This window comes from Sprattus sprattus (assembly GCF_963457725.1).
Source record: "Sprattus sprattus genome assembly, chromosome: 14".
Classification (NCBI taxonomy): domain Eukaryota; kingdom Metazoa; phylum Chordata; class Actinopteri; order Clupeiformes; family Clupeidae; genus Sprattus; species Sprattus sprattus.
The window spans coordinates 30,243,410-30,258,053 of record NC_137912.1 but is presented as its reverse complement, the minus strand read 5'-3'; the positions used below and the strand labels follow the sequence as shown (position 1 = coordinate 30,258,053).

Here is a 14,644-nt window from a genome sequence, read left to right as displayed (position 1 = left end):
TATAAACTGACATAGCTGAAAATCTATATTGGACATATATTGGACATATTGGAATATTTTATTTTGTTATGTTTGGTATCATTTTAAAGGGGAGACACTAAGCTTTAATTGAAATCCCTTTGTGAACATTTTGGATACGTACAGCCAACCCTGGAGCTCTTCAAACGTTTAATCACACACATTTTCCTGCCATTTCCGCCTAAGTCATCTTATGTCTTTTAATCCTGTGGCACCAGGGAGCATCAAAGAAACAAAATCCAAACACTGAAATACTGGCATGACCCTAAGGATTCAGAAAATGCATCATTTTCCCATATTATCTGATTTGGAGTGGGTGATTTTCAGTGTTATATCAGACATGGCGGAAACTAGTGTACTATTACCCCTAATTTGTTGATGGGTCAAGTTGAAAGTCTGAGGTAATAATTGTTTTAGAAAAAGTTGTTATTCAGCATTTTTAGATAGTTCGAAGGGTCCTTAATACATATCCACCACATATAATTTATATCAGGTCCCCACTTATAGAATTTACATTAAAAAATGAATGCCTTGTTCTCGGGCGAGAAAATACTGGTAAATAGGGTTCAAAAAACTAAACAATGTTTATATATCTCCACAAAACTTTTCCCAGTTTATCACATACATTAAGACAAGTATTGCTTGTATTGCAGGTTTTCTTAAAAGTAATGGCTAAATATGCAAATGAGGCTTAATTTACTAAAATAGGTGCTAATTTGGAGAAATGTTCAAACATGTATATATTGGATGAGGCCACCTTAAAAGTTATCATTGTGGTTTAAGCAGTTTAAAAGTATAATATACGTATAATAGTAGCCAGTCAGAAATAAAATGTATAAATAATGAGCTTGTAATGTATTAATAAAAACAAAAAGTGAATAAAAACAGAATGCAACGCAGGGCAGAAAATGTTTTCGATCAAGAACCTTTTCCGTGACATGTCAATGATGCTGACTATGGAATTATTATACTCCTCCCCATTGAAGTGGTGCGGCTAATAATTCAAAATTCCACCAACAGTGTCCTCTCTGGCTGTTGAATATAAAGACAGTTCTTCTGTGCCAGAGCTCACTCTGACTGGCCCTCTCAGTTTGATTTTGCTGCTCGTACAATATTCAGCTTCATGTTCTATATTTATTTGCAGTTTAATATAATTGAATGTGTGCCACATTAACCTCCTTTTGGTGGTGAAGTACACACACCTAAAAAAACTTCTTTCTATCTTTCTCACAACCACTCACTCAGACCCACTCACACTATTTACTATTTAGTTATTTTGTTTATCAAATTGTCTTTCTCACGCATACACTGATTCTGAAAAGAACATTGTATTGTATTATCTCTTTGTTTTTGTCTCTCTTTCTCTCTCTCTCTCTAACACACACACACACACACACACACACACACACACACACACACACACACACACACACACGGCTCTAGCCTGGGACAATATTGACAGGCTGGAAGAGACACACCGTGGAACATCCCATAGGGTCAATGGTATAGCAGTGCAGCCTCAGATGTTCGGTCCTGAACTGCCTAAACCAGCTTGTGATGTCCCCAAGAGCAAACAAAGAACTTTCTCTGTATCTTTGCCAGCTCTGCCAGTCTGTGGGAACTAAGTGTGGTCCTCCAACTAGATCCTATGTTGAGGTCAAGACAGATGTCTGTGCTGATGCTTTGAAGAAGAACTTCTTATGGTTGCTATGCAGACTGCACTCTGCCACAAATCAAAGCGTCCCTAGCTGGACAGGTTACAACATCTTAGCATCAAACTCTGTGGATGTTATTCCAAGTGTTGTCAGCTATCTGCCAACTATCAATGCCCCGGCCACCCAGATGGCAACTTTTCATGAGATTCTCCTTCAAAGTAAAAAAATCATGACTTCCCTGTAAGCAAAATTACGTCCCCTCGACGTCCTGTAATGGTCTCTCTGAACGTTCTTAAAACGTAAATGTGTATGGTTCCCTTGACAACTCAAGGACGTTTTGCACGACGTTCCAAGACCGTCCCGAGGACGTTGCGGTGACAACTGGGAAACGTTTTCTATAGGTCCTGGGGACGTTATGCAGGACGTTGCAAGCACGTCCCGAGGGCATTGCGGTGACGTCTGGAGACCCCAGAAGAAATTGTCAATCGGGACACTCAGACAGCCGGAGGCACAAAAGGGTTCAGCTTGAACCCAGCAGCTGTCTCAAGATTAAACCTTACTGCTGAGTACAAAAGCACTTACCTGTCTATATTGAAAAGCTCCCTGGGACTTCAACAAAAGTGACTGATCTCACAAGGACCTTGGACAAAGAAGAATTGCCAAAGACGAAGAACACATTGCAAGCACTGTGGATCTGTTGGATTCTAGTTGGATAAATCCATTTGCAGGTGGTGAGTCCCTTGTTTCTCTGTCTACTGAAAGTACAGCACCAGCAGATGTTGCTGAAGACCTTCTGAATGCGCACACCATTGGCGAGAATGCTTACAGAACCTTCTCTGCTGAGCGTGTTGAGAGTAATCCTCCTGCAAAGCAGTTACATGCACCACTCTCCAAGAAGAAACTGAAAACGTTCTCCTCAATGCACGGAAAGGCAAAGTCATGCAAAACTGGTAATAAAGAAGTTATCCTCAAAGCTGATAATCGAATATTTGCCCATATGGTACTGATTGCACAGAGTAGACAGCTCAACCTGAAGGAGGTGTTATCTCATCCCCTTGGGCCACTTCCGTGGGCTCTTGCTTCACCAGGTAGCAGACCTGTCGTCCATTCAGGAAGAGGCTGACACCCGTATGCTACTCCATGCTTGCCATGCTTCAAGGACTGGTCACATATCTGTCATCCTTGTGTCTGATGACACTGATGTCTCGGTGATAAGCATGGCTACCAGTGACGCACTCACATGCGACCTGTTCCTGAAGACAGGGACAAAGAATCGCACCAGTTACATAAACATCTCACAACTCGCTCGTGGTCTGGGTTCACAGTTGTGTCAGGCTTTGCCTGGTTTACACGCATACACAGGCTGTGACACTGTAAGTGCATTTGCAGGTCGTGGTAAAGTGTCAGCCCTAAAACTTCTTCAGAAGAATGTAAACTTCTGTGAGACATTTCAAAAGGTTGGGGCAGACTGGACTATGACACCTGAGTTGTATGCAGCCTTACAGAAGTTCACATGTCAAATGTACAGCTCCAAGTCCAGAATCACCAACATCAATGAAATGAGGCATAGAATCTTGGCAGTTACCTCCATGCTCAGATTCTCTCAGGAAGCACTGTCTCAGAGCTAACTATCAAGGTGCTATCTGGAGAAGATGCCTCGAGAACAACCCTGAAGTTCCTTCCCCAGTTGAGCATGTGTGGTATAGAGTGGACCAAGATGGTAACTTGCAGCTCTCCATAGACTGGTTCAATGTCTCCATTGGTCCACAAGCAGTACTTGAGTTTCTGTCCTGCTCATGCAAGGGGGACTGTGTCACTCCATCATGTCAGTGTGTTGCCAACAACTTGGCCTGCACTGACCTATGCCATGCAAGAAAGTGCAAAAACCAGAAGGATGACTTTGCTGATGAGAAACAATTCTATTCCTCTGATGAGGATTCCGAAGAGGAGTTTGATAGTGTTCTGGCCTTGAATGATGCAATCTGTGCGAAAATGTAATAAAATGTCATTGACCATGCATAAAGGTCATGACTCAAAATTGGGTTAACCACACCTTAAAACATAGGAATCCATGTCACATTTGTTATTTGTTATACTGTTTTTGTTTGTTTTTTCAGCTACATGTATGTCAGTGTTCTGCTTAATTTATACGCATTATTTTCTCAAACGCCATGTCTGATATAACACTGGAAATTCTATAAGTGGGGACCTGATATAAATTATATGTGGTGGATATGTATTAAGGACCCTTTGAACTTTCTAAATATGCTCAAAATGCTGAATAACAACTTTTTCTAAAAAAAAAACCATTTACCTCAGACTTACAACTCGACCGATCAACAAATTAGGGGTAATAGTACACTTGTTTCTGTCTTTGAAAACGCCATGTCTGATATAACACTGAAAATGACCCCCTCCAAATCAGAGAATATGGGTAAATGATGCATTTTCTGAATCCTTAGGGTCATGCCAGTATTTCAGTGTTTGGATTTTGTTTCTCTGATGCTCCCTGGTGCCACAGGATTAAAAGACATAAGATGACTTAGGCGGAAATGGCAGGAAAATGTGTGTGATTCAAAGTTTGAAGAGCTCCAGGGTTGGCTGTACTTATCCAAAATGTTCACAAAAGGATTTAAATTAAAGCTTAGTGTCTCCCCTTTAAAATGATACCAAACATAACAAAATAAAATACTCCAATATGTCCAATATAGATTTTCAGCTATGTCAGTGCTCTGCTGATTTATACGCATTATTTTCTCAACCTTAGTTTACATTATGTGTGATAACTTAAAACAGCTACTCTTGTCAGATGGCCATCATACATAATTGAAAAGCTGAGATTCCAGGCTTTCAGAAAAGGTATGGTAGCCTTTGCCACTTTTTCGGTAACGGCCAACCCCTCTGGCTCACGGACTAACTGTCTTAACTGAGGGAGCTGCAGGCACACAGACAGTGTTGCTAGGCAACATCACTATCAACAGAGGTTTTCATACAGTTAACGTGTGGAAAGGCATTTTACGGCTGTTTTGTTAAGGTGACCATATTTCTGAGACAAAATCCGGGGACATTATCAGTTCAGACACGTAAACACCTGCAAAACAATGTAATGTTTTTATCTTTGTAAGCGAAAAACGGGGACTGTCCCCGGAAACCGGGGACATCTGGTCACCTTACCCTATGTCCGGCCCTCGACTTACACCCTTTTCTTTTTATTTCGGCCCTCTGTGTATTTGAGCTTGACACCCCTGCTGTAAACTATTCAGACAGGATTTAATTTGATTTTGTGTTTACATTCAGACAACTGTCTAGAGTGGAATGGGCTACAGAGGTCAACTGTATAGCCTATATAACTAGCACTGAAATCTCTTATTCTTTATTAAACACATGCTTTATGTAACTAGCAGAATACAAAGCTAGAAATATGCATTTCTATTTTAACCAAAGGCCAAAGCGGCTTTAGGTGTCATTGTATGGACAAGGAACAGCTATGTATATTTACATAGCACACCAGTTTAAACACAAGAAGTGAAATCCCATTATCCATGATAACCACCTTTCAATGTAGGCCGTAAGGTGAAGCACGAAAAGTCCTTTAGAAAATGAATCCCGCTCCACTCACCGACATCTACACATTCTTTAGCTTATAAAAAAAACGAGTCGTGGTTAGATACCAAAAAAAAGTTTGTTGCTGAAATTCCAGTCGATTGTCTATATGGCTTTGTTTTATGCAGAACTAGAGACTTCAGAGCGTAATAAGATTGCATGTGAGAAAGATGAGTACCTAAAGGCTTTTAAAAGTTTAGGTACTAACTTTAACTTGGAGCAGTCAACATTTGCATTTCTTTGCCAGTATGTTTGCCACTTATATGATCAGCCAGCTGCTGATAATGTAAATGAAGCTAGGTACAAGGCTTTCTGTATGACATCATCAGCCTTGCCAGAATTATCCATTCCCCCTACCACTGATGCCCTCCATCAGCACTGCAAAAGGGCAAACTACCAGGCTGCAATAATGAGGTCCTGTCTCAAACTAAATATAAGTGCTCCATCACCTGCTGGATATGGTTGGCAAATAGAGGATGGGAACTTGCACGTCACCTGGATGACTAAAAATCCGGCCCCTGACAGTGTTTTGCATGTGATACACTGCGGCTGCAAAGGTGCCTGTAAGACAGACAGATGTTCCTGTTCTTCTGCAGGATTGTGTTGCACAGACCTATGTCGTTGCTGTAATTGTGCCAACACAAAAGAATCTGAGGAACTGGAAGATAACTGTCCTGACACTGACAGTGAGGACTGAGTGTCCTTAATCTGTTATTTCTTATTCAGTTTTGTACAGTTTTATATATCATATTTCATGTTTCATAAAGAGTGTTTTTATGGTTCATCAGTGTTCTTTTCATTTGTGGAAGAATGAATGAATGAATGAACAAATATGGTCATTGGTATAAGTATAATTACTGCCTTTTATTGATACATGGAGGTTTATTTGTCACATACATAGAAATACTACTGTTTTTTCTGTGCGAGTGTGAAGAAAGAAAGATCAAGAAATATTTTTCATAAATAGCAAGAGGGAGTTTAAAGAGCAGTGTGTGTAGGCTACAGTCCATGTGCAAGTGTGAAAAAAGGTGTAATTGATGTTTATAGTCATTGTGTGTGTTCAGGATAAGGAATGCTTGAGGAAAGAAGCTCCTCCTCAGTCTCTCTGTTCTGGTCTTGTAGCAGCAGAGACGTTTGCCTGACCTCAGTGTTTTGAAAAGTCCATGGTCAGGATGTTACGAATCCTTTACAATACCTTGGGCGCTGGTAGGTAAGTATTTTCTTGTAGGTCTCCTGCAGAATATGGAGAGATGCTGTGATGATGCGGTGCTGCAGTCACAGGCTGTACAGTTCCCATACCAAGTGATGCTGTCAGGACACACAGCTGATGGGTGCGGATGCACTGAACTTCCTCAGCTGATGTAGGAAGTACAGTCTTTGCCTTGATTTCTTCGGTGTGCTGGGTGTTCACAGTCCATGTAAGATCGTCAGTAATGTGTATTCCCATGTATGTCAAACTTGATCTAAATGACTTAACATAAAAATAACATTATCGTATATTTGCCTCATTGTTCTTCTTGGACACGGCTATGTATACAGCACTAATTAGAATTAATTTAGCCCACTTTTGAGGATGTTCGGGTATTTTCCTCTATCGTTAACGTTGTTTCTAACCACACGGGAGCCGCCATTTTGCCATTCTGTTGACAAAAAGCACCCTTCTCATTGGTGTAGCATGATCACGTGTTGAACCGTGGCACGGCTCCCGACAAAAATCTTATTACGCTCTGAAGTCTCTAGTTCTGCATGAAACAAAGCCATATAGACAATCGACTGGAATTTCAGCGACAAACTTTTTTTTGGTAACTAACCACGACTCGTTTTTTTTTATAAGCTAAAGATTGTGTAGATGCCAGTGAGTGGAACGGGTTGAAACGAAAACCGTGTTCACCTTACGGCCTAATGGTCGTACATGATCTCTCTCTCTCCTCCCTCAGGTTGGACTACTGTGGAAACTCACCTGATGGGCTCGGAGTGTCCCCCACTAAGCAGGCTACCACACCTAAGAGCTCACCTTCATCAAAGCGGGACTTGGGTTTCTGGTGCCCTTTGCAGCTGAAGACTCTGCCTGGACAAGGTTCTTCGTTCCTGGGAGCTCAAGATTGTGCCCCTCCGTGTAAAAATATGTACTTAAAACCTCATGAAATTGAGTTTGCCAAGACTTTCATCGGCGTGTGCTCCATTGTTTGCTTGTGTGCCACTCTTTTCACATTCCTCACCTTCCTCATTGATGTGAAGCGCTTTCGCTATCCAGAGCGCCCAATCATCTTCTATGCAGTGTGTTACAGCATTGTGTCACTCATCTACTTCATCGGTTTTCTGCTGGGCAACCGTGCTGCCTGTAACCAGTTGGTCCACCCTGGGGGGGAAGCGACAGTTGTCCTCGGTGCTCAAGGAAACAAGGCATGCACCCTGCTCTTCATGCTGCTCTACTTCTTCTCCACAGCAGGCGTTGTGTGGTGGGTCATTCTCACCATCACCTGGTTCCTGGCAGCGGGGCCCAAGTGGAGCTGCGAGGCTATCGAGAAGAAGGCTGTGTGGTTCCACTCAGTGGCATGGGGCCTGCCTGGGGCACTCACCATCATCCTCCTGGCACTAGATAAGGTGGAGGGGGACAGCATCAGTGGGGTGTGCTTCGTGGGGCTCTATGATGTTGTCACACTGCGCTGGTTTGTACTTGCACCATTGTGCGTGGGTGTGCTCACTGGCCTGGCTCTGCTGCTGGCTGGCATTGTGTCTCTCAACAACGTACGGCAGGTGATCCAGCATGATGAACACAACCAAGAGAAGCTGAAGAAATTCATGATCCGCATTGGAGTGTTTAGCGGCCTGTACCTACTGCCATTGCTCACACTGCTAGGCTGCTATCTGTATGAGCAGAGCCGCCGGGAAGCCTGGGAGCATAGCTGGATCAATGACCGTTGCCGTGACTACAGCATACCCTGCTCCCACAAGGTGAGCTTAGAGATAGTGGGCATTCTCACACACAGGTAACCCTATTGTGGTTTTAGTCATTGAAGTTATTTAGTCAGGTTTTACTAAATAAATGAATTGGTTTTATTGTTTTTATATTATCCTTATTATATGTTGTTGTGAATTACTGATCTGCTGAAAGTGATCCAGGTTTTCTTTGTGTTATCACATCTTAAAATCGTCTATCACCATTTTTTGTGCCCTGTAGAGAACTAATTTTGATTGGCCTGACCTGTCCTTGTTTCTGATCAAATACCTGATGACTCTGATCGTGGGCATATCTGCAGTGTTCTGGGTCAGCAGTAAGAAGACCTGCTCAGAATGGGCCTTCTTCTTCAAGCGAACTCAGAAGAAAGAGTAAATTATCTTGAACTGATCTACCTCCTACTCTGTTTCAAATGGCCTGTGAATAAGTTTACAGCATGGGCTTTTCCTCATTGAGTATTATAATAAATAATGATAATTATTGTTGTTATTGATCTGTAACTGTAATCTGTTTTATTTTGCTGTTAGCATACATTAGGTTCCCTGTGTGGTTGGATTTGTTGGTAAGAAGTGATGACGACTCGACTACTATGAGCATGGAATTGAGAGCCTAGTCTTTTTTTGAGATCTGAAAACGGGGAACATTAAAAAACTAGAATGCGTTTCGTGAACGAACTGCGAGAGTGTGCTTGCTCTGTTGCGGCCATGACAGAGAGAACAAGTGCCTTGGAATTAGTCTCTTCCCCTCCTAGTCTCCTAGAAGAGTGAAGAAAGAAAGAAGAGTGGAAAGAGTGAACAAGAGTGGCTCTGGATAAAGACAGTAAAGAGAGAGTGAAGAGGGAAAATATTGAAAGAAGGAGAAAAAAAAGTGAAGCAGAGAGATGGAGTGTGAGAGAAAGTAGAGTGAGAGGGATAGAGAGAAAGAAGGAGAGAGAAAAAAAGTAGAGTATTTGCAGGGCTCTACGCTAAGGTTTTTCCCAAGGAGCACATGTGCTCCTAAATGAAAAAATTTAGGAGCACACAAAAGAAATTTAGGAGCACAGCAGGTTTTTTTTACGCGGAAGCAAAGCATGTCATACTCATTTGCGACCTATAGTTACAAACATTGTATTTTCCAACGTTTAACCCCATTCATGTTCAGTTATTCCAAAGCAATTTAGCTGGTAAATTGATCAAATGACTGCATTTGTTCATACAACGCTTTGGTTGACCTCTTATCAATTGTTATTAGTAGTATCTTACATAGCCAGCTTTACTTAAAGTTTATTGTAAGATATAGCTTGTTAGACTTAATGCAGTTAGAGTTAGACTGTAGGTCTAGTATCTAACGTAAGCAACACTTTTACTGTATAGCTAGAGCACGTGTATCACATTGGTTTATAGTCTGTCAAATTAGTTCTAGTTATTAGTGTTCGTTGGCATAAAAAGTTAGTCTCCTAGTTAGTACATCTGATTAGAGCTAGCAACCATGAAAAACCTCTTCTGAAACTAAGAAGGATAACTATGACTAAATGTGACTAAAACTAATATGCATTTTTGTCTTAAGACTGAATCTAAAATAGCTGCCAAAATGAATACATCTCAGTGTTCATTTTGGCAGCTATTTTAGATTCAGTCTTTTAGATTCAGCAGCTATTTTAGATTCAGTGCATATTAGTTTTAGTCACATTTAGTCATAGTTATCCTTCTTAGTTTCAGTCTAGTTTTCGAAAACTGAGCACACTACAACAGCTACGCTGTGTCCAGGTACATCCTCAAACGTTTTTCAGTTAACCTAATGATTCAAGGTCTCTCATGAATCATTACTCCCAGGACACAGGTTAATGTTAACTCACGCTATCGGTCACGCTTAATCCTCTCCAACCACATTAGCAACAAAATAAACTGGTGAGCTAACAAGTTAACCATTCTTTCAGTATAAGCTACTTTTGCATAGCCCCGTACAGCTAGGATAGCTCACGTTACCGTAGTAAGAATACAAGCCTTAGCTCACTATATTCACACAACTAAATTCATGAATTACTTCACAGGTTTACTTCACAACTTGAATTAAGGAAAATGATCCCCCGTTACGGCTAGCTGAAACTGCCAGTGGATACTCCCGTTACGTAGTGTTAGTTAGCCTTTAGCCCCGTACTCAGATATTACAGCTGCTTAACACAGCTAGGATAGCACTGCTTAACACAGCTAGGATAGCTAACGTTACGGTAGTGGGAATACAAGTTTTTCAAGTTCGCACGTACCTATTTATGCGAGTGAAATACTCGCACTGTAGAGCCCTGGTATGGAAGGTGTCCCTTAATATTCCTAGTTATACAGTTGAATGGAGAGGAACAGAGAGAATAGGTTCCTTGGCGCAGGTGTCAGTGAAGCACAGGTGCAAGCCAGTTTAATGAGCCTATTATGATGTCATAATGCCCCACAGTTCTGCCATGCAAGTCTATGGGGTAAAAAGGGGATGAAAAAAGAGGAATAAAAAAGGAGTGACAAGGAGTACCGCCACGAAAAGATATAGCAGGTTGCACCGGATCAGGCCGGACGTTTCGGTGTTCTATCTCAAACGGGCGAGGAGTAGTTAGCTGCAAGAAAAACGGGGAGAATAAATAAATAAAACTTATGAAGAACAATACTGTGCTTCCCTTCGGGCAAGCACACTAATGATATTGTTCTAAATTAAACTGAACAGTTATTTTTCTTGTAGTGCTTACTAGTACAGAACTTCTTTCCATTCCATTTTCCAATCCCAAACTTTTTCATTGGATAGACCACATACAACTGATTTGTTTAAGCAAACATAATTTGAATGTACGATTCTGTGATGTGGTGTTTGATTGACTTTGGGGCGTGATCAGCATGATCTTTTTCTCTTTGTTCTGACAACAGTGCCATCAGCGAGAGTCGCCGCGTGCTCCAGGAGTCTTGTGAATTCTTTCTGAAGCACAACAGCCGTGTGCAGCACAAGAAGAAGCACTACATGCCGAGCTCCCACAAACTGAAGGTCATATCCAAGTCTATGGGCACCAGCACCGGTGAGCCCATCCCTGCATCCACTGATAACCAGAGTGATGTGCTTCCAGTCACCCAAGCTGTTGGAAACCACCACGGCAGGAACCAGACATCCTACTCAAGGACACATAGTTCCTCTGAGGTGTCAGGGAAAGAGCAGGTGGAGCGGCCCAGCTCCAGGAGAGGGGCTAGAGGGGCTGTTGGACAGCCTGGGGCTGCTCACCTGAGCTCAGACAGGCAGAGCAACACTGGAGGCTCCAGCAGAGTCAGCAGTCAGGCTGACAACCTCCGCAAGGTGTCAGTTGGAAGGTGAGTGACATGTCATGTGCAGAGTTACGGATCCAACACTGTGCCTCACTACACAATTATTTCCTTTCGATATATTAATGAAACAATGCCATATTGTTTACAACAAACAGTGGCTGCAGTCATTTTACAAAACTGTTAAAGCTTAGTTTTACACATAAAGCACATTTCGCTGCTCCTTATTTATACTAGAAAAAACATCCCTTGTCAGTATATGAAATGTGCCAGTGGAGGTTCTTCTATTGAGGAAACGGAGGAAGAACCTCCCCAAACTTTTTGAGAATTGTATTTTTGTAATTGAACTGACTAAACTCCTTTTAAAATCAGTATTTAATACTATGCATATTATAATTTGTTTCCCTGAGTTAAAATAGCATTAGCACCCCCTATCGTAACAAGAAATTACTGCACGGAGGACGTCCTCCTTTTGGCTCCCATTGAGATCAATGTAATCTGTCTCTGATACTGGCGGTTCTTGGGGCTCATTCACTTACATTGCCCAGGGGAGGAAAGACCTCCCTAGCGTCTGAGTCTGCGCCAACATCGCTTAACCAATAAACAACGGATTTGGCGTTGGAGGGAGGGGATTAGACATTAATACCGAAAGAAGTTTCCGTCTTCAACCATTCTGCAGAAGGATATCGATAACTCGTCACCCTTAAAGAGTGTTGTAGAAAGATTGCAAATAAAGAGGATGTGCAATGGAGAACGAAGATATTGTTCATGTTTTATTGAACAAACCGTTTCATTCATTGAGCTAGAGAAGGTTAGTATCATAACAACAGGGAAACCTGTTCCAAAAATCCAAGTCACTAAACCCAATGGTAAAACAGCTGCCGTTAATGCTAACTGGTATGCGAAATACTTATAGCTCACTGGTACCATAAAAATACAATCGGCTGTACTGTTTTTTTTTTAAATCGTTCATACGCCTATTGTTAGTCTGACTGTTCACGTTCAGCTGACATTCTGAATGGAAATTGTTAGTGAATGTTTCAGAACGCGGTGTGTTTCGTATCTATTCTAATTAGCCTACACATTGACCAACATTCTGAAACATCCATTAACATCCACATTTGCCACAAACAATGTTAGGCTAATTGTTAATAGTTCTGAAATAATGTTCTCTTACTTGTTGCCTTTGTAACTTGTTGTTTAATATTGTGGAAAGGATGTTAGTGAATGATTCAGAGCATTTTAAATGGCATCACTTTTGGTCTTGTGTCAAAACAATTGCAGCTGAAAATAAAATTAGTCAAATAATAACCAATAGCTTTAGTAATGGTAGGCCCAAAATGTAGAATGTAGTTTTTTAAATCAAGAGTAGGCCTGATTTGACTAATTGGCTTTGCATCCTTTCCTTCTGGCCTTGTCCAGTCCAAAGACATGCTGCCCACCAGCTTTTTAAGTTCAATGGTGCCACACTGGTGGCTTTGTATCAATTGTATCCCTGCCTGCTATTTTGTAGTACTGTAGTCCACAAAAACACCCTGAAACAACTTGTATCTCACATACTTATGCCACCAACGGAATAAGCAGGCCAATGGCAACCAGGCGCACAGTCCTTCCTCCCTCACTTTTAAAATCACCAGCCGCCACTGAAATGTGCATCTGAACATTGTGCTATTGCATTTGTTTTTTGTAGATTTTTCAGGTCTGGATCAGTTGCTCTCAAATGTTTATAAACACTACTGTTCAGGGCTTTGGGATCATTGAGAAATTACCCATTTTAAATCAAAATGATCAGAAATATAGTGTAAGCATTATAAATGACTATTACAGCTGGATCAAACTGATTTTGTGTGGAACATCTGTGGATGCAGACAAAGGCTCATCCTTTGCAACCTTTCAATGGCAAATAATGTGATCTAATCCTAAATGATCATGTTCAAAAGGTCAATTAATCATCATATTGATGGTGAGATGATTCCTTCTATTGTAGAAGAAACCTGTGAATAGGGCGGTGGTACAACTCCACATTAAGGTGACCGGGGACGTGTTTCATAGCTGAGGGAATGTATTGTTAAGGATTCCAGTACTATTGATAAGACCTGGCAATTCGAAATTGTGGTGCTTGTCTGAGTACTGTAGTTTTGTATGGAAAAGGATTTTTGGAGTTACCAGTGACCATCTTGGTGGAAGAGTTCAAATGTGCGAGGACCAGCCTGGAGATGACATTGTCACAGTCTAAGGATCCAGTAGTCAAGAACACTGCCCCAACGGTAAAAACAGTCTAACGCTGCCAACCCATGACAGCGACGCGACCCGCTTCCATCGCTTTGAGTGGGCGTGATGTAGCGTGTGGAAATAGCATAACAGACTGGACAAGTGAGCAGGCTAGTCAGTTAGAAGCTATCTAGTCACTTGTCTTTATATTAAAACTGTCATTGTGTTCAAATAAGCCCAGGATTAAATATATAACTTCCAGGAGCAACAACGAGCCCTTACAATGCCATTCAAGCCTTTCTTTTTAGCAAATTAAACGATGCCACAGTCCTACAATTTTCAAACTGTCAGAGACGACACCAAACAATCTCATTGGCTGCTGGCGGGAAAAATCGCTCCTCATTTGCATAAGTTTCAACATGTTCGAATTTTCATCGGTCGCGTCGCCGAAAACGGTGGTCTACGTCACAATGGATTGGCTCCCGTTGAAATACATTGGGTTTAGAAATCGCGCGCTCATAACGGTGTCGTGGGTTTGCACCGTAAGGATCTAGAACAGTCAAGAACACTGCTCCAACGGTAAAAACAGTCTAAGGATCTAGGAGTCAAGAACACTGCTCCAACGGTAAAAACAGTCTAAGGATCCAGTAGTCAAGAACACTGCTCCAACGGTAAAAACAGTCTAAGGATCTAGGAGTCAAGAACACTGCTCCAACGGTAAAAACAGTCTAAGGATCCAGTAGTCAAGAACACTGCTCCAACGGTAAAAACAGTCTAAGGATCTAGGAGTCAAGAACACTGCTCCAACGTTAAAAACAGTCTAAGGATCTAGGAGTCAAGAACACTGCTCCAACGTTAAAAACAGTCTAAGGATCTAGGAGTCAAGAACACTGCTCCAACGGTAAAAACAGTCTAAGGATCTAGGAGTCAAG

At 41.6% G+C, this 14,644-nt stretch overlaps 1 protein-coding gene across 1 annotated transcript in view; it reads left to right on the top strand.

Moving 5' to 3' along the window:
* fzd6 (frizzled class receptor 6) overlaps positions 1 to 14,644 on the top strand; it is a 37,019-nt gene that overhangs the window by 14,033 nt on the left and 8,342 nt on the right. The window contains exons 4-6 of the mRNA XM_080851211.1: positions 7,214 to 8,231; positions 8,458 to 8,606; positions 11,118 to 11,549. Coding sequence (XP_080707337.1) covers positions 7,214 to 8,231; positions 8,458 to 8,606; positions 11,118 to 11,549 — 1,599 coding nt within the window. The remainder of the gene's footprint in view (positions 1 to 7,213; positions 8,232 to 8,457; positions 8,607 to 11,117; positions 11,550 to 14,644) is intronic.